This window comes from Schistocerca serialis, chromosome 1 (assembly GCF_023864345.2).
Source record: "Schistocerca serialis cubense isolate TAMUIC-IGC-003099 chromosome 1, iqSchSeri2.2, whole genome shotgun sequence".
Lineage (NCBI taxonomy): Eukaryota > Metazoa > Arthropoda > Insecta > Orthoptera > Acrididae > Schistocerca > Schistocerca serialis.
Window position 1 is genome coordinate 425616564 of NC_064638.1, and position 21041 is coordinate 425637604.

General features: G+C 43.4%; 1 protein-coding gene across 1 annotated transcript in view; it reads left to right on the forward strand.

The window, feature by feature from the left end:
- Window positions 1–1377: 1377 nt before the first annotated feature.
- The window catches only part of LOC126457630 (kinesin-like protein KIF12), a gene marked incomplete at its 5' end in the record, with an annotated part of 606856 nt that continues 587192 nt past the window's right edge, over window positions 1378–21041 (forward strand). The window contains one exon of the mRNA XM_050094104.1: window positions 1378–1475. Coding sequence (XP_049950061.1) covers window positions 1378–1475 — 98 coding nt within the window. The remainder of the gene's footprint in view (window positions 1476–21041) is intronic.

Sequence of the window (21041 nt, forward strand, 5' to 3'; positions counted from 1 at the left end):
GAGATGAATTTCTTGGAAGAATTGTGACAGGTGATGAAACATGGCTCCATCATTTTTCACCAGAGACGAAGAGGCACTCCATGGAGTGACATCATGCACATTCACCCAAGGAAAAAGTTCAAAACCACACCTTCTGCTGGAAAAGTTATGGCTATGGTGTTTTTCGATTCCAAAGGACTCTTGCTTGTGGACATCATGCCAAGGGGAACCACCATAAATTCTGCTGCATATGTGACGACACTGAAGGAACTTCAAGCTCGACTGAGCCGTGTTCAACCACATCGGCAAAAGCAGGATGTTTTGCTGTTGCACGACAATGCACGACCACATGTCAGTCAAAAAACCATGGAAGCGATCACAAAACTCGGATGGACAACACTGAAACACCCGCCTTACAGTCCTGACCTGGCTCCATGTGACTATCATCTCTTTGGGAAACTGAAAGACTCTCTTCGTGGAATAAGGTTTGAAGATGATGACCCCATTGTGCACGCTGCCAAACAGTGACTCCAAAAGGTTGGTCCAGAATTTTACCGTGCGGGTATGCAGGCGTTGGTTCCAAGATGGCGTAAGGCAGTTGAGAGGGATAGAAATTATGTGGAGAAATGAAATCATTGTTCCTAAAGGATGTATATACACACTGTAAAACTTTCAAACATGTAGAATAAATTATGGATTTAAAAAAAAATAGTGTGCATTTCTTTTGGAGTGACACTCGTATATATTCCCATACAGGGGAGACATTTTATTTGAAAGTCACTTGCCCAGCATCAACGGATAAATATGATAATGCAGTGCATACATGTATTTCATAACAGCTGTAGTCGCTGCAGTGCATATTCCTTCAGACACGGCAGACACTGCAATGAGAAACTGTTGTGTGTGACAAGTTATGACAGAAATATTTTTCAATAAGGGCTTATTTTCATTCACCCTATCTATATAATTATAGTTTGAAAGATCTGTGTAAGAAATTGCCAAATGTTAGTTTTACAGGGGTAAGCGGGTGACTGGGCTAGGGAGGACGGATGGGCCTCAACTTTGGCTCTGCCGATAGGGGCACCCAAGCACGTTCGCTCACTACGTACTCGTCACATGTTGTGTACAAGTTTATGGTCGTAGCTCCATACCGTTGCATTTCCGACCTGCAGTTATCTGGAAACATTTGCTCGACTCGACACCCCCTACGTGCTGTGCCATTACTAGGCTATTTTGCTTCACCCTGTATACAGGCCCCCTGAATGCAACGACACCATCGGTGTGCCCACAGGATCGCTGAATGCTGCAGACGGCGAGATGACCGGCCAGGGTCAACGCGGCACTAGCCCCGGCCGCGCCAAGAGGGCCGGTGGAGGCGGCGGGGGCGGCGACAGCAGGGGGTCGCGGCGGCAGGGGCAGGGGCAGGGCCCCGCCTCCAGGGGCAGCTCTCCCGGCAACAGCACCGGCGGCTCGCTGCCCGGCTCCAGGGGCGCCGAGTGAGTACCGCTCTCTGCTGTCAGCTCTCTGCCTCCATTCGTGCACGAAGCAATTTCTTTTACATTTTTCATTGTCTTCCGTTGAAGATAAGAGTATCGGACTTCTGAGCCAAAAACCAGGCAGTCGGTAGTGGAAGAAGCGCAATCTCGATTGAAATATGTAGGGATGGATGCCCAGTTCTGGCATTTGCCTTGCAATTAAGGCAAGCTGTTTCAACGCTGACCCATCGGCTGCGCTCACGGGCAGGCGCTGAGAGTGTAGGCTACCCGCAATACGGCCCGTTCTGTGCTTGTGTGTTTGCAAATACCGCCCGTGTGCAAAATTACAGAGTGCAGTGCCATCGCATACGCTATAGTCCGGCTGCAAAACGATGTCAAATTAGCTGTTTGACGACCACTGCCCACCTGTGCCTGTAGACAAACTGCAGCCCACGAACAGGCTCTCAAGTTTGATCAGCGTGAGCTAGGGAAACCTGCCGAACACCTTAGTCAGAACCAATGGATGCCAACTATTTTTGAACTAAATATCTAAATATAATTCGCGTTAAACAGTATTTTCTATGTGTATACAGAGTGTGGCGGACTTCTTATGTCTTTCAGGCACTTCCTATTCTTTGGAGGATGTGATTTGTCAGCCAACTGGCACACAGAAACCTAGGCTTGTCAAGCACAAATCATCGACTTAGGGAGAGGGCACACGAATATGTGGCCTCAATAATGATCACCATAGTATTTGCTAATTCATGGTAGCAATGAAACTCTGAATTAATAACTTTCTCCTCAGAAACGTATTACAGTTCTTGAAAAAAAAAAAAAACAGGGCTCTTGAAGAATAACTCGCCTACACAGCGTAAATGAACTGTAATTTGCGAAGAAAACGCTTTCAGTTTTAAAGTTATCCTGGTATGGGACGCCACAATGAAAGTTAACCCGTGGTGCTGACTATATAAAATGATTGAGAATGTAGTAAAATTTACTAACAACATTTATTTTTTAAAAGAAAAACAGATATAAATTATAGTTATTGATTGAATACAGTGAACAACTAACAGTTGGGTTAAGAGAACAATGGGCAAGGATCCTGAGTGGCAGAAGTGAGTCAGATACTTTTGCCCTAAAGATGTGGAGAACGCAATTGGAACTGATCTGACACTGAGCAGACTTGGACTGATAGTCTACAGAAGTTTATGTATGTGCAGCTGAGAGCAAGTGGTGATTGAGATCTGTACACCCTGACAAGGCCAGAGCAGCAATACGTTACCCTGTTTGCTCGCCTCTGCTGGCGAGATGTGTGTGGCAGAGACGAGGTGTAAGGCGACACCTGCGAATAGACCGCAGCTATGAAAGAAATGCAAAATCTCACAGTCTAGCGATGAGGCAGACGCATCGCAATTTACTCTTTATCAGAGCCCTGAAATTACGGCAGATTTCAGTGTGTGACACACCCGTTTGCTGCTCATACTAAGGACCAATTTGGCTCATTTATACGACAGAGCGCACAAGGATACCGAAAGTCAAGACTGGTAAACCAAAAACGAATAAGTGTGCCCTCAGCAAACGAGTAGTCCGAGACATTTGAAGTCACACTGTCGGTACAGTAAGAACTTCTCCACAGGCTCCCCAGTCCAAACTACTCGCAAGTGAAGTCAGTCGCAGGACAGGTCCCAAGCACCAACCACACATGCCAGAGCTTTGAAGACGCTTCCAGACCGAAGTCCAGAACACAAGTACTTTGCACCGCTCCAGATAAAAAAATTCCGTTTTACCGCAAAATGGAGGAACGATACCCCCTTCACCCCATCTTGAGCCAATCACAGGGCTTTAGAGGCGCTAAATCTCCCCTCCTACACGACAGCACAAACTCATTTCGAACTAGCCCAAGAGTTAACAAACCTGCGTCTCTGGAAAAAAAGAAACCGCCAATTTCCGGGTTTTTTAAATTTTCACGGAGGGAGAAGATATTTTTCTCCGAAGTCGTGTCGTTTCCCATGGCGACGAGCAAACAGATAGAATCTAAAAGATCTTTATCTAAATCGCCTGTGCCTTGGAGCATGTTAGTTCTAAATATGAGGTGTAATAAAGATTCTATCTCTAAACATTTCCCAGACACTGGAATTTCTTATACAACCGAGGCGGCCGATGTAAGTGAGTCACAGGCCTATATGCAGTGTCGGTGAACACGAAAACTTGTGAATTTCTATTATGTATTGGTCTGCACACAATGCCTGGCTTACGACTCCACTGTGTAGACAAGTCCCTTCAGTCCAGTGCCCCCAGCCCAGCCTTCGGCTGGCACCAATGCAGGTATAGCGGCATTGTCCTACTGCAGACCTGTCTCAAATAGGGGCTGCTCTCTCTGCCCTGTACGGCTGTGGGCCTGTTCGGCAAGATTTACTGAGGGATGGGCTCACCGCCAATTGCTTTTAACATGTCGTTTCTATGAACTAAGATCCATAAAAATACCTCATGCCTTTAGCGCCCAACCACGCTCCATCAATGTCTGCTCTGGCGTTAACTTTCTAGAGTATTGCTCAAGGTGCATAAGGTTGTAACAGAATTTTCTGTACACGAAAAATAGATGATAGAGTAACTTGTCCTCTCTCAAGTTCTCTATGCAGACTGACTCTAATCAAGCCAACATTCCAGTGAATGTCGGCACCAATGATGTGTGTCGCTATGGATTGGAGGAAATCCTCTCTGGCTTCCGGCGGCTGCCTGATTTGGTGAAGACTGCCAATCTCGCTAGTGGGATGAAAGCAGAGCTCACCATCTGCAGCATCGTCGACAGGACTGACTGCGGACCTTTGGTACAGAGCCGAGTGGAGGGTCTGAATTAGAGGCTGAGACGGTTCTGCGACCGAGTGGGCTGCAGATTCCTCGACTTGCGCCATAGAGAGGTGGGGTTTCGGGTTCAGCTGGATAGGTCAGGAGTCAACCATACCCAACAGGCGGCTACACGGGTAGCAGGGGTTGTGTGGTGTGGACTGGGCGGTTTTTTAGGTTAGATGGCCTTGGGCAAGTACAGAAAGGGCAACAGCCTCAAAGGGTGCGGGGCAAAGTCAGGACATGCGGGGACCAAGCAGCAGTCGGTATTGTAATTGTAAACTGTCGAAGCTGCGTTGGTAAAGTACCGGAACTTCAAGCGCTGATAGAAAGCACCGAAGCTGAAATCGTTGTAGGTACGGAAAGCTGGCTGAAGCCAGAGATAAATTCTGCCGAAATTTTTACAAAGGCACAGACGGTGTTTAGAAAGGATAGATGGCATGCAACCGGTGGTGGCGTGTTTGTCGCTGTTATAGTAGTTTATCCTGTAGTGAAATAGAAGTGGATAGTTCCTGTGAATTATTATGGGCGGCGGTTATACTCAACAACCGAGCTAAGTTAATAATTGGCTCCTTTTACCGACCTTCCGACTCAGCAGCATTAGGGGCAGAACAACTGAGAGAAAATCTGGAATACATTTCACACAAATTTCCTCAGCATGTTATAGTCTTAGGTGGATATTTCAATTTACCAGATGTAGACTGGGACACTCAGATGTTTAGAACGGGTGGTAGGGACAGAACATCGAGTGACATTATACTGAGTGCATTATCCGAAAATTACCTCGAGCAATTGAACAGAGAACCGACTCGTGGAGATAACATCGTGGACCTACTGATAACAAACAGACCCGAACTTTTCGTCTCTGTAAGCGTAGAACAGGGAATCAGTGATCATAAGGCCGTTGCAGCATCCCTGAATATGAAAGTAAATAGGATTATTAAAAAAGGGAGGAAGGTTTATCTGTTTAGCAAGAGTAATAGGAGGCGGATTTCAGACTGCCTAACAGATCAAAACGAAAATTTCTGTTCCGACACTGACAATGTTGTGTGTTTATGGAAAAAGTTCAAGGCAATCGCAAAATGCGTTTTAGACAAGTACGTACCGAGTAAAACTACGAGGGACGGGAAAAACCCACCGTGGTTCAACAGCAACGTTAGGAAACTACTGCGAAAGCAAAGAGGGCTTCACTGCAAGTTTAAACGCAGCCAAAACCTTTCAGACAAACAGAAACTAAACGATGTCAAAGTTAGCGTAAGGAGGGCTATGCGTGAAGCGTTCAGTGAATTCGAAAGTAAAATTCTATGTACCGACTTCACAGAAAACCCTAGGGAGTTCTGGTCTTACGTTAAATCAGTAAGTAGATCGAAACAGCATATCCAGACACTCTGGGATGATGATGGCATTGAACCAGAGGATGACACGCATAAAGCTGAAATACTAAACACCTTTTTCCAAAGCTGTTTCACAGAGGAAGACCGCACTGCAGTTCCTTCTCTAAATCCTCGCACAAGCGAAAAAATGGCTGACATCGAAATAAGTGTCCAAGGAATAGAAAAGCAACTGGAATCACTCAACAGAGGAAAGTCCTCTGGACTTGACGGGATACCAATTCGATTCTACACAGAGTACGCCAAAGAACTTGCCACCCTCCTAACAGCCGTGTACCGCAGGTCTCTAGAGGAACTGAAGGTTCCAAATGATTGGAAAAGAGCACAGGTAGTTCCAGTTTTCAATAAGGGTCGTCGAGCAGATGGGCAAAACTATAGGCCTACATCTGACATCGATCTGTTGTAGAATTTTAGAACATGTTTTTTGCTCGCGTATCATGTCATTTCTGGAAACCCAGAATCTACTCTGTAGGAATCAACATGGATTCCGGAAACAGCGATCGTGTGACACCCAACTCGCTTTATTTGTTCATAAGACCCAGAAAATAATAGATACAGGCTCCCAGGTAGATGCCATTTTCCTTGACTTCCGGATGGCGTTCGATACAGTTCCGCACTGTCGCCTGATAAACAAAGTAAAAGCCTACGGAATATCGGCCCATCTGTGTGGCTGGATTGAAGAGTTTTTAGCAAACAGAACACAGCATGTTGTTCTCAACGGAGAGACGTCTGCAGACGTTAAAGTAACCTCTGGCGAGTGTTATGGGACCATTGCTTTTCTCAATATATATAAATGACCTAGTAGATAGTGTCGGAAGTTCCATGCGGCTTTTCGCGGATGATGCTGTAGTATACAGAGAAGTTGCAGCATTAGAAAATTGCAGCGAAATGCAGGAAGATCTGCAGCGGATAGGCACTTGGTGCAGGGAGTGGCAACTGACCGTTAACATAGACAAATGTAATGTATTGCGAGTACATAGAAAGAAGGATCCTTTATTGTATGATTATATGATAACGGAACAAACACTGGTAGCAGTTACTTCTGTCAAATATCTGGGAGTGTGAGTACGGAACGATTTGAAGTGGAATGATCATAAAAATAAATTGTTGGTAAGGCGGGTGCCAGGTTGAGATTCATTGGGAGAGTCCTTAGAAAATGTAGTCCATCAACAAAGGAGGTGGCTTACAAAACACTCGTTCGACCTATACTTGAGTATTGCTCATCAGTGTGGGATCCGTGCCAGGTCGGGTTGACAGAGGAGACAGAGAATATCCAAAGAAGAGCGACGCGTTTCGTCACAGGGTTATTTGGTAAGCGTGATAGCGTTACGGAGATGTTTAGCAAACTCAAGTGACAGACTCTGCATGAGAGGCGCTCTGCATCGCGGTGTAGCCTGCTGTCCAGGTTTCGAGAGGGTGCGTTTCTGGATGAGGTATCGAATATATTGCTTCCCCCTACTTATACCTCCCGAGGAGATCACGAATGTAAAATTAGAGAGATTCGAGCGCTCAAGGAGGCTTTCCGGCAGCCGTTCTTTCCGCCATACGCCACTGGAACAGGAAAGGGAGGTAATGACAGTGGCACGTAAAGTGCCCTCCGCCTCACACCGTTGGGTGGCTTGCGAAGTATAAATGTAGATGAAGTCGTTGGACATCACTACAGCAGGCCTGTACAGGCCATCTCAACAGTGCAAATGTTGACAAACTGCCTACTGGCTACTGTGTTGGGTTCTTCGGCCGACGTTCGTTTGATGATTTTACTGACGTTTCACCAGCACGAGTGGCTGGCATTGTCAAAGCTTCACCCTCTATTGCCGGTGGTGAACTGGAGCTGAGCTCGCGGCCGCAGACTATATGTACCTGCCGCGCCAATGTATGAAGGCTTCTCCGCGGTCATTTCCGGTGCGGTTCTCCTCTTGCTACCTGCGACGGTCGTTCGCTGCAGCACGGGAAGCCTGGATCCGTTTACCTTAAGGCTTTCTTCTTTCTTGTTGAAGCTATTCCCGTGTTTTTGTATTTCTACAGCTTCTCTGAACAAGCGGGTGTGATACTGCTTCTCTACAGCCAGAACTTCCGTGTCGGTGAATTTTATTACGTGGTCAGTTTCACACAGTGTGTGCTCTGCCAAGGCCCATTTTACCACCTGTCCCAACCTGCAATGTCGTTTATGTTCTTTGATCCTGGTGTTGATTGATCGTCCAGTTATTCTGACGTAAACTTTTCCGCATGTGCATGGTATGTGGTATATTCCCGACATTGGAAGTGGGTCCCTTTTCACCTTTGCCGATCTAAGACACGCTTTGATCTTCCTTGTCGGTTTGAAAATCGTCTTTACGCCGTTTTTGCGCAATATACGGCCGATTCTGTCCGTCACTCTGGGAATGTATGGCAGAAAGGCCATACCCGACATTTCTTTTTCTGATTTCTGACTTCGCCATGTGTTTGGCTCTCTTACACTTCTAATATAATTTGTGGAGTACCCATTGCTCCTCAGAACACTTTCAGGTGTTGCATTTCGCGTCTGAGGTGCTGCGGCTCACATACTCGTCCTGCGCGCGTTACGAGTGTATGAATCATCCTGCTTTTCTGGCTCGGGTTTTGGTATGATAGTTTGAGCAGGTATCGGTCCATGTGTGTCGGTTTTCGATACACGTTATGTCCCAGGTTTTCGCCATCCCTTGTGACCAGCACATCTAGAAATGGTAGTTTTTTGTCCTTTTTTTTCTTCCATGGTAAATTTTATGTTGGCGTGGAGGCTTTTCAGGTGTCTTAGGAAGTCACCGAGCTGTTCTTCACCATGGCTCCACACAACGAAAGTGTCATCGACGTATCTGTACCATACTTCAGGTTTATAAGTCGCCGAGTCCAGTGCCTGTGCTTCGAAATTTTCCATGAAGAAGTTGGCCACTAAGAGGACTACCCATGGCGACGCCTTCCAGCTCTTCCTATAAATTGCCATTCCACGTGAAATAGCTCGTGGTGAGACATGTGTGGAAGAACTTTGTGATGTCTTGAGGGAAAATGGAATCGATGTGCTCCAGAACGTCATTGAGTGACACTTTCGTAAACAAAGAAACAATATCAAAGGTGACCAGGATGTCGTTTGGTGCAAGTTTTAGTTTCTTCAGCTTCTCAATCAAATGTCCTGAGTGCTTTATGTATGTGTCGGGCTCCCCCACGTGCGGCTGAAGCAGAGAGGCCAAGTATTTTGCCAGTTTATACGTCGGTGAGCCAGGAGAGCTAACAATCGGTCTTAGTGGAACGTTGTTCTTATGGATCTGAGGTAATCATAGCCGAGGTGGGAGGGCTTCTGTGTTGCGCAGGTTTCTCTGTACGTCCGCCGGCAGAGAAGACGCCTTGATTAACCGATTCGTATTCCGTGTGATACGCTGCGTCGGATCTGCGCTTAGTTTTGGGTACGTCGTCGGACCTAATAGGTCTCGGATCTTTTTCTCATGATCTTCAGTCTTCATTACATCGGTCGCACTCCCGTTATGACCAGGTGATTGGTAAACGGTTTCAAGAATCGCGTTCTCTTTTTGTAGAGTAGGTTTAGTCCTTGAACGACCTCTGTCCATTACTTGTGGATGAAAATAACTGGATTCCCAAAGACGTTGTTCCAGGCGACGAAAAACATTCCGATCAGGGTGGCGCCTTTGAGGGTACCACGCAGCATACCCACGAGCAGCAGCAGCAGCTTGGTTATCTGGTGCATCGTTTGTGTTCTCCATCGGGAAGCCGTCCTACATAAACTAATAGTTGTGCACTACGTGGTTAGTAGACATACGCATGCAGTTTAATGGATCCCACTCATGTGGTAGACTATTGTCAAGTGACAAAATGATGTCTTGCTTATAAACAACGATAACTAGGAAACGGACGTGTAAAAATTAAAAGATGAACCTGATGAGTATTCTAACCATAGCTCCGGGGTGAATGTGGGTTTGAATTACCAGCAGTCTGCTACGACAACTGGTATAGTAGTGCGAACTGATACACGTTCCTCTCTACATTTCTATACGTTGCAACATGTGACAGTGTTGCCAGCTTTCATAGATGTGTTTTCGAAACGCATCCGATCTGATTTTATTAGATAAACTTTTGTCTTTAATCTGGATGAGGAATCGCGTGCCGACCACAAAATGCGGCATTTTTTCTTCACCCTGTATATCAGTTTCTATTAACACTTAAGAAATCCTCTTGTCCGGACAGTGATTGCCTTCTCGGAGGACCGATGACCACGTTATTTGGTCCCCTCCCGCAAACCAACCAACCAATCTTCTTACGTGCCTACGCCATGTGATCTCCGATTAAGGTAACGATATAAGCGGCCCATCACAAGAGTGAAGTCGATGACTTTGTCGATAATTGCATCGTATCCATGAGGCTACCTGTAAGCGACTAGTAAAATTGTAATCAAATTTGGACTAAAAATTAATAAACGTATTGAAAGAATAAACATTAAAACAATAACAATAAAAGGAGTCATTTAAATTAAAAAGTTTGCACTCGATAAAAACTCTTCATCACATATTAAATGATAAATACCCAAAATAAAAATTATAGTTCTAGAAAAAATAAAGAAAACTTCATGAACAAGTAGAACGCAATTACACAGAAAGCTACTAACTATTTATATTAATGGCTAAATTCCGTTAACATTTCTATAATTTATGTAATTTAAATAAAACATTACATTTTCACTGTAAAAATAATATAACTTATATTTATGAATACCTCAAAATAAAAATATTTCCTTAACATCGGCGATGCGTGACGAAAGCCACAAAATACACCGATTCATTAGATAGCTAGGAGTTGTCAATGATGTCGAAAATTATATGAAATAAAAAAATGAAGGTATTAGAAGAGAATTGAACCTACAAACGATGTAATAAATTTGTTGTTGTTGTGGTCTTCAGTCCTGAGACTGGTTTGATGCAGCTCTCCATGCTACTCTATCCTGTGCAAGCTTTTTCATCTCCCAGTACCTACTGCAACCTACATCCTTCTGAATCTGCTTAGTGTATTCATCTCTTGGCCTCCCTCTACGATTTTTACCCTCCACGCTGCCCTCCAATACTAAATTGGTGATCCCTTGATGCCTCAGAACATGTCCCACCAACCGATCCCTTCTTCTGGTCAAGTTGTGCCACAAACTTCTCTTCTCCCCAATCCTATTCAATACTTCCTCATTAGTTATGTGATCTACCCATCTAATCTTCAGCATTCTTCTGTAGCACCACATTTCGAAAGCTTCTATTCTCTTCTTGTCCAAACTATTTATCGTCCATGTTTCACTTCCATACATGGCTACACTCCATACAAATACTTTCAGAAATGACTTCCTGACACTTAAATCAATACTGGATGTTAACAAATTTCTCTTCTTCAGAAACGCTTTCCTTGCCATTGCCAGCCTACATTTTATATCCTCTCTACTTCGACCATCATCAGTTATTTTGCTCCCCAAATAGCAAAACTCCTTTACTACTTTAAGTGCCTCATTTCCTAATCTAATTCCCTCAGCATCACCCGACTTAAATAGACTACATTCCATTATCCTTGTTTTGCTTTTGTTGATGTTCATCTTATATCCTCCTTTCAAGACACTGTCCATTCCATTCAACTGCTCTTCCAAGTCCTTTGCTGTCTCTGACAGAATTACAATGTCATCGGCGAACCTCAAAGTTTTTATTTCTTCTCCATGAATTTTAATACCTACTCCAAATTTTTCTTTTGTTTCCTTTACTGCTTGCTCAATATACACATTGAACAACATCGGGGAGAGGCTACAACCCTGTCTTACTCCCTTCCCAACCACTGCTTCCCTTTCATGTCCCTCGACCCTTATAACTGCCATCTGGTTTCTGTATAAATTGTAAATAGCCTTTCGCTCCCTGTATTTTACCCCTGCCACCTTTAGAATTTGAAAGAGAGTATTCCAGTCAACATTGTCAAAAGCTTTCTCTAAGTCTACAAATGCTAGAAATGTAGGTTTGCCTTTCCTTAATCTTTCTTCTAAGATAAGTCGTAAGGTCAGTATTGCTTCACGTGTTCCAGTGTTTCTACGGAATCCAAACTGATCTTCCCCGAGGTTGGCTTCTACTAGTTTTTCCATTCGTCTGTAAAGAATTCGTGTTAGTATTTTGCAGCTGTGACTTATTAAGCTGATAGTTCGGTAATTTTCACATCTGTCAACACCTGCTTTCTTTGGGATTGGAATTATTATATTCTTCTTGAAGTCTGAGGGTATTTCGCCTGTTTCATACATCTTGCTCACCAGATGGTAGAGTTTTGTCAGGACTGGCTCTCCCACGGCCGTCAGTAGTTCCAATGGCATATTGTCTACTCCGGGGGCCTTGTTTCGACTCAGGTCTTTCAGTGCTCTGTCAAACTCTTCACGCAGTATCATATCTCCCATTTCATCTTCATCTACATCCTCTTCCATTTCCATAATATTGTCCTCAAGTACATTGCCCTTGTATAGACCCTCTATATACTCCTTCCACCTTTCTGCTTTCCATTCTTTGCTTAGAACTGGGTTTCCATCTGAACTCTTGATATTCATACAAGTCGTTATCTTGTCTCCAAAGGTCTCTTTAATTTTCCTGTAGGCAGTATCTATCTTACCACTAGTGAGATAGGCCTCTACATCCTTACATTTGTCCTCTAGCCATCCCTGCTTAGCCATTTTGCACTTTCTGTCGATCTCATTTTTGAGACGTTTGTATTCCTTTTTGCCTGTTTCACTTACTGCATTTTTATATTTTCTCCTTTCATCAATTAAATTCAATATTTCTTCTGTTACCCAAGGATTTCTACTAGCCCTCGTCTTTTTACCTACTTGATCCTCTGCTGCCTTCACTACTTCATCCCTCAAAGCTACCCATTCTTCTTCTACTGTATTTATTTCCCCCATTCCTGTCAATTGCTCCCTTATGCTCTCCCTGAATCTCTGTACAACCTCTGGTTCTTTTAGTTTATCCAGGTCCCATCTCCTTAAATTCCCACCTTTTTGCAGTTTCTTCAGTTTTAATCTACAGGTCATAACCAATAGATTGTGGTCAGAGTCCACATCTGCCCCTGGAAATGTCTTACAATTTAAAACCTGGTTCCTAAATCTCTGTCTTACCATTATATAATCTATCTGATACCTTTTAGTATCTCCAGGGTTCTTCCATGTATACAATCTTCTTTCATGATTCTTAAACCAAGTGTTAGTTATGATTATGTTGTGCTCTGTGCAAAATTCTACCAGGCGGCTTCCTCTTTCATTTCTGTCCCCCAATCCATATTCACCTACTATGTTTCCTTCTCTCCCTTTTCCTACACTCGAATTCCAGTCACCCATGACTATTAAATTTTCGTCTCCCTTCACAATCTGAATAATTTCTTTTATTTCATCATACATTTCTTCAATTTCTTCGTCATCTGCAGAGCTAGTTGGCATATAAACTTGTACTACTGTAATAGGTGTGGGCTTCGTATCTATCTTGGCCACAATAATGCGTTCACTATGCTGTTTGTAGTAGCTTACCCGCATTCCTATTTTCCTATTCATTATTAAACCTACTCCTGCATTACCCCTATTTGATTTTGTGTTTATAACCCTGTAGTCACCTGACCAGAAGTCTTGTTCCTCCTGCCAACGAACTTCACTAATTCCCACTATATCTAACTTCAACCTATCCATTTCCCTTTTTAAATTTTCTAACCTACCTGCCCGATTAAGGGATCTGACATTCCACGCTCCGATCCGTAGAACGCCAGTTTTCTTTCTCCTGATAACGACATCCTCTTGAGTAGTCCCCGCCCGGAGATCCGAATGGGGGACTATTTTACCTCCGGAATATTTTACCCAAGAGGGCGCCATCATCATGTAATCATACAGTAAAGCTGCATGCCCTCGGGAAAAATTACGGCTGTAGTTTCCCCTTGCTTTCAGCCGTTCGCAGTACCAGCACAGCAAGGCCGTTTTGGTTATTGTTACAAGGCCAGATAAGTCAATCATCCAGACTGTTGCCCTTGCAACTACTGAAAAGGCTGCTGCCCCTCTTCAGGAACCACACGTTTGTCTGGCCTCTCAACAGATACCCCTCCGTTGTGGTTGCACCTACGGTACGGCTATCTGTATCGCTGAGGCACGCAAGCCTCCCCACCAACGGCAAGGTCCATGGTTCATGGGGGGGGGGGGTAATAAATTTATATAGACATAAAGACAATACGGAACGATTATCAGATCGATGACCACTAAAAGCCATGCAGTAAGTCGTTGTGATAAAAATGTACTTATAAATGTAAATGTCAAATGGAATTGTTGGCCGAGATATTCCATTGGATGGGTTCCGCTGCCTTGTGGAAAGGGTGCTTTTCCCCCGCCTCTTTCCTAGCGTATATGTGACAGTCGGATCGTAAGTATATTTGTGGAGTGTACATGAGAGTTGTGTTTGTGTTGTAAGAAGTGAGACGGTGAAACCCAGTGCTAGCATATAGCTGGTTCCTCTCTAACAGTATCGCCGAGATTATCGTCCTCGCGTAAAGGACAGGTCACAGTTAACAATCTCACATGAGACACCACGGAGAAGTCTGGAATTTGATCAACAACATTGGCACGAAGACTTTACGCAACCACCACTCATCCCCTTGCCGGCCAAATACTACCAGTGAAAAGTTGGAAAGTTCACGTACCATCAGAATCCGAACCTGCTTACCCCCGAGTCCATCTCGCACGGCACAATCCTGCGTTATCGAACTCGGCTACTGAGGGGGATGCAGTTGTGGTCTCCAGACTGAAGACTCGTTTGATACAGCTCTCTACGCTTCTCTATGTCCGCCTTCGTTGCTGAATAGAAGGCGTAGATGGGTGCCACACCGAGGACTAGGGTTCCGTTCCTCATACTGCCAAGGATTTTTCAGTGGTGGAAGAAATTATTCCAATTGTGGAGCTGCTTGAATGAGATGGGACGGCTCCACGGACTGAAAAGTCGACGAAACAGCCACTTGCCCCTCCATTCCACATCCATGTGACACTATAAGGCAAGGGATAAGATGGCGGTCGGTCGACATCCCTTGCGCTTTCAAGGCCTGGACAAGAAGCTCGTTTTATGCTAGTCTGTCCTATGCAAGCCTGTTCATCTCTCTATCTCTACTGCATCCTACATTCATTTCAACTTTGTTACTGTACTGTCGATTCCGTGATGCCCCAAGATGTGCCACCAACCGATCCCTTCTTGTATTCATGTTGTACCATAAGTTTTTTTGATGAATTAATGAAAAGCCCCTCCGGTCGCTAATAAGAACTTTATTAAGTTCACGATTAGTTTTGGCCTTTACATCAGGCCATTTCCAAGGGGATCTGAATATTATGCTGTAGAGAAGCAAAGTAAAAGGATAATATTTTTTTTCTCTGCAATTATATTCAATTACTTTTCACAACTCAACTTATTCACCGATATAATCTCCAGCATTCTTCTGTAGCAGGTGTTTTTTTAAAACCTTCCAATCTTCTCTAAAATAGGAATGACGAGGGAACAGGCCTAACTCTGGAAAATGAAGAAGATGTCGGTGATGATATATTTCTTTGATCACCGTTTTTGGTCTCCTAATTTTGTTTTGTTTTTAGGGTTTCGTACCGTTTAAGGGCTCAATTTTTCTGTAAAAATGGAACCCTTATCAGATAACTTTGTTGTCCGTTCGTGTATCTTCCCGACTGTTTACACACCTTCTGTCACCTGTTCTCAGGAACGGGTATACGTACCAAGATGAAATTTGAGTCACATACTAAGGACTATGGCCTCTTGACGGTATCTTACATTTAAAGATTCCAAGACAATCCAGTAAAAGGATATGACTATTTATGTCACAGATTTTGATATTCGCAAATTCACTCATCAAAACCTATAGGATATTTCCCGTTGCCCTAGAATCATCGAATTTGACAACAAAGAAGATTTCACAGTAAAATCATCATCATCATCATCATTTAAGATCGATTATGCCTTTCAGCGTTCAGTCTGGAGCATAGTCCCCCTTATAAAATTCCTCCATGATCCCCTATTCAGTGCTAACATTGGTGCCTCTTCTGATGTTAAGCCTATTACTTCAAAATCATTCTTAACCGAATCCAGGTACCTACTCCTTGGTCTACCCCGACTCCTCCTACCCTCTACTGCTGACCCCATGAGTCTTTTGGGTAACCTTGCTTCTCCCATGCGTGTAACATGACCCCACCATCTAAGGCTGTTCGCCATGACTGCTACATCTATAGAGTTCATTCCCAGTTCTTCTTCCTGCCATTGTTCCCATCTACTAGTACCTGCAATCATCCTAGCTACTTTCATATCCGTAACCTCAACCTTATTGACAAGGTAACCTGGATCCACCCAGCTTTCGCTCCCATACAACAAAGTTGGTCGAAAGATCGAACGGTGCACGGATAACTTAGTCTTGGTACTGACTTCCTTCTTTCAGAAGAGAGTAGATCGTAGCTGAGTGCTCACTGCATTAGCCTTGCTACACCTCGCTTCCAGTTCTATCACTATGTTGCCATCCTGTGAGAATATGCATCCTAAGTACTTGAAACCGTCCACTTGTTCTAACTTTGTTCCTCCTATTTGACACTCAGTCCGTTTATATCTCTCTCCCACTGACATTACTTTCGTTTTGGAGATGCTAATCTTCATACCATAGTCCTTACATTTCTGATCTAGCTCTAAAATATTACTTTGCAAACTTTCAATCGAATCTGCTATCACAACTAAGTCATCCGCATATGCGAGACTGCTTACTTTGTGTTCACATATCTTAATCTCACCCAGCCAGTCTATTGTTTTCAACATATGATCCATAACTAATATGAACAACAGTGGAGATTGGTTGCAGCCTTGTCTTACCCCTGAAAGTACTCTGAGCCATGAACTCAATTTACTGTCAACTCTAACTGCTGCCTGACTAACTATATAAAGACCTTTAATTGCTTGCAAGAGTTGCCTCCTATTCTATAATCTTGTAGAACAGACAATAACTTCCTCCTAGGAACCCGGTCATATGCCTTTTCTAGATCTATAAAGCATAGACACAATTCCCTTTTCCACTCGTAACACTTCTCCATTATTTGCCGTAAGCTAAAGATCTGGTCCTGACAACCTCTAAGAGGCCTCAACCCACACTGATTTTCATCCAGTTTGTTCTCAACTAATACTCGCATTTTCCTATCAACAATACCTGAGAAGATTTTACCCACAACGCTGATTAAAGAGATACCTCTGTAGTTGTTACAATCTTTTCTGTTTCCATGTTTAAAGATTGGTGTGATTTCTGCTTTCGTCCAGTCTAATGGAACCTGTCCCGACTCCAACGCCATTTCAATTATCCTGTGTAGCCATTTAAGACCTGACATTCCACTGTATTTGATGCGTTCCGACTTAATTTCATCCACCCCAGCCGCTTTATTGCACTGCAATCTATTGACCATTTTCTCCGCATCCTCAAATGTGATTCTATTCCCATCATTCCTATCCCATTGTACATCGAAATCTGAAACATTAATCATCGTATTTTCACCTACATTGAGCAACTCTCCAAAATATTCCCCCCTTCTGCCCAAGGCATCAACAGGATTCACCAGCAGTTTTCCTGACCTGTCCAAAATACTTGTCATTTCCTTCTTACCCCCCTTTCGAAGACTGCTTAGTACACTCCAGAATGGTTTTCCAGCAGCTTGTCCCAAAGTCTCCAACCTGCTTCCAAAGTCTTCCCAAGATTTCTTTTTGGATGCTGCAATTATCTGTTTGGCTTTGTTTCTTTCTTCAACATAACTTTCTCTGTCTACCTGAGTTCTAGTATGTAGCCATTTTTGATACGCCTTCTTTTTCCTTTTACAGGCTGCCTTGACTGTGTCATTCCACCAAGCTGTTTGCTTCATCCTACCTTTACACACTACTGTTCCAAGACATTCTTTAGCCACTTCTAGTACTGTGTCCCTGTACCTTGTCCATTCCTTTTCCAATGACTGTAATTGACTACATTCAACTAATTGGTACCTTTCTGAGATCACTGTTATGTACTTGTGCCTGATTTCCTTATCGTGAAGTTTCTCCACTCTTATCCTCCTACATATTATTGCAACTACGCTGGGTTCCATTTCTTTCCTGATGTAGAGCCCTACACCCCATTGTGCTATTCCTGCTTTGACTCCTGCCAGGTAGACCTTGTATTCTCCCACTTCCTCTTCTTTCTCACCCCTTACCCGAATGTCACTAACAGCTAAAACGTCCAATCCCATCTTACTTGCAACCTCTTCCAGCTCTACCTTCTTCCCAGAGTAGCCCCCCATTGATATTAATAGCTCCCCATCTCGTTACCATTCGTTTGCCGAGTCGTATCTTAGGAATCTCTGGTTTGTCAATTAGAGGTGGGACTCCGTCACCTCCAAAGGTCCGAGGCATTTTGCTCTGATTGTTGCCAGCATCATATTTAAAGTACCAGGGAAGCAGGTTGCTAGCCTTACTTGCCCCGGGTCCCATTGAGTTTTACCCCTAACGGTTGAGGGACTAACCGGTGGATTTGGTAGTCTTTGCCGTTTGAGCACAAAGATGACCACGACTCAGTATGTGTCCGAGATGCCCAGCCTTATTCCAAAGTAACTGGTATCCCGACTGTCAGGACCACTTACGTGGCCACTCATACGTTGCCCGTGGTTCATGAACTAGGACATGACAACAGGAACCCACACCATGAACCACTTCACAGTAAAAGCAAGGGAAATAACCGAAAATTGTTAAACTGCAATTAAATCACAAGAAATTTTTTTTGCCATTCTTGAAAGTCTTGGAATCTTGCCAGTGTGGATATCGATAATACGTAAAAATTGTCGAGATTTTAGATCCCTAGTATCTACCTATATACATGATTAAGGTCGTACGGAATCCTCGGTGCGCGAATCCTTTGTTCTTTTTATGCACGGGAGAAGTGCCGGGGTGGAGAAATCTCGTGCAACGTTCGTGCATCCAGACAAATCCACTGTAAGGAATGGCGATGTTTTAACTGAATACAAGAAAATGTGAGTCGTGACGAAAAATTAATTTCAGTAGTTGTGATTCTAGTTAATATATTTTTACTTGGACTGAAATAACTGAGAAGCTGAAACTTCTAAATGTAATGTTGAAACTGCTGAGTGAAATTGCTTAATGTAACTGACCCTGCTTCAACTGCTGAATGAAACAGAACGTACCGACACTTTGCTATTTTTTAATCATTTCATTTCTGACCTACAGAATAGTTATTGACAAATAAAACTCAAACTTATTCATTTATTACCCACAATATACAAAGATAACGCAATCTGACTATTACTTAACACAAAAGAATGGCCCTGAATTAGAAGAAATCCTAACAAATACCAATACGTTTGGTAAGTCACTTACCTCACAGAAAATCTTCATTATACGAACTACAACGATACAGCAAGCACCAATACAGCCAGCTAAATAAAAGATTCTAACTCACGGCTCTAATTATTAATAGGCATGTGGTTAGCAAAGGAAAGACTTCGTTGCACAGCAAACAATGTATTTAGTGGATTTTACCTCAATAATGTGACATCCAGTTCAAAAATTACATAATCGTCCGTGACATTCAGTTTCAAAAATTATATAATCATCATAATATTAAATCTCCATGTCGGACACGTCCAGGCCGTCTGCTCACGCTGACACATCTGACCTCTAACCTCCATCACTGATATCTATTAACGTCTAGCTTCCATCACTGCTGGCTATTCACTTCAAACTGAGAGTCCGACCAGCCACAGAGTCTCTTACAGAGGGCGCACAGAGCTGTCAGAGTTATTAATGCAGTCTATAGCGCTGCATCGGGCTGCCAACATACAAACACATAAACAGGCTACTTACAGTTACATGCACAGTACCAGTTGTAATAACGAATTTGTACAACAGTCGCTTTTGTCATCTATACACAAATGAAGTTGACTTATATTAATCCGGAATTGAAATCTGATCTTTCAGAGTGCGGCTTAACCAAAACCAAACACATGGATGGAGGGCCGATGTTTTGAGTACATATAATTTACCAATTGACAAACTTTATTACTATTAAAGAAACACTATGTATACTAAGAGGACACAATTTCTGAAGTCAGAAACAAATTCATTACAGCAAATAAATAGAAAGAAAACAACAGTTTGATACCAGCAGCAGCTATAGAATGAAACAGGACCTTTTATCAAAATATAACTCTCTGTACATAAGCCCATAGAACTGGAAACCTTTAATGTCAAATTGCAGCTAAATGTTATATCATATAAACCAGAGGCTATATATAATTTAACAAAGGGCAGAGCTTGGGAGAACAGCAGCGGGCACAATAAGTCAAACACAATTTTCCATAACCTTTGACAAGACCGTCACAAACTCGCCCCAATGGACTGACTCAACATTTAGGAAACCAAGAAACTAAGGCGCAAAGGCCTGAATTTTAGAATTTTAAAATATTACAAAAGTGGAATATCAGGACTTGGGGCTGCCTCTATACCTGCAGCAAACAAATTCCGACACCGTAGCTAACCTCAGAATTCCATGAGTTGAAAACAAATTTAATAGTTGACGCTGCACTGCAGCCTTTTCGTTCCACCCTCCCCCCTCTCCCCCTTTTTCTTTTACCATTCAGTATTAAGGAACTACCCTACGCAAGACCGGTCACAGCTAACAACGCGCGGTCGAAATGTTCAGCAGAGACAGATCCCTTAAGGACAAGATTTAAGCCGCACAATGCATATTATATGCTTTCCCTCTTGCAAGATCTGACTGTTAACACCAAACACAATAAATAGAGCCCAACAGGGCTATGACCTGACAAAATATGCACCAACTAAAATAACCCGTTTGCATCTCTGCACCGCGCCTACGAAATACAACCAACTGTGGCCAAACCACGTGTGAGGTGCTCAAGGCCAGTGCCGTTATATCCCCGAGATTAAAAGAAGGAGTGGGAATGCTCATTAAATAAACTACTAACCCAAAAGAGTGAGCCGGCCGGGGTGGCCGAGCGGTTCTAGGCGCTACAGTCTGGAACCGCGCGACCGCTACGGTCGCAGGTTTGAATCCTGCTTTCGGGCATGGATGTGTGTGATGTCCTTAGGTTAGTTAGGTTTAAGTAGTTCTAAGTTCTAGGGGACTGATGACCTTAGAAGTTAAGTCCCATAGTGCTCAGAGTCATTTTTGAACCAAAAGAGTGATCAGTTTACAAGAGGAGTAACTTCCTACAATAATTAAAACGTATCACACTGTTAAAACAAGGGCTTCCAAACTGGCATAGAATCACTGGCCACTT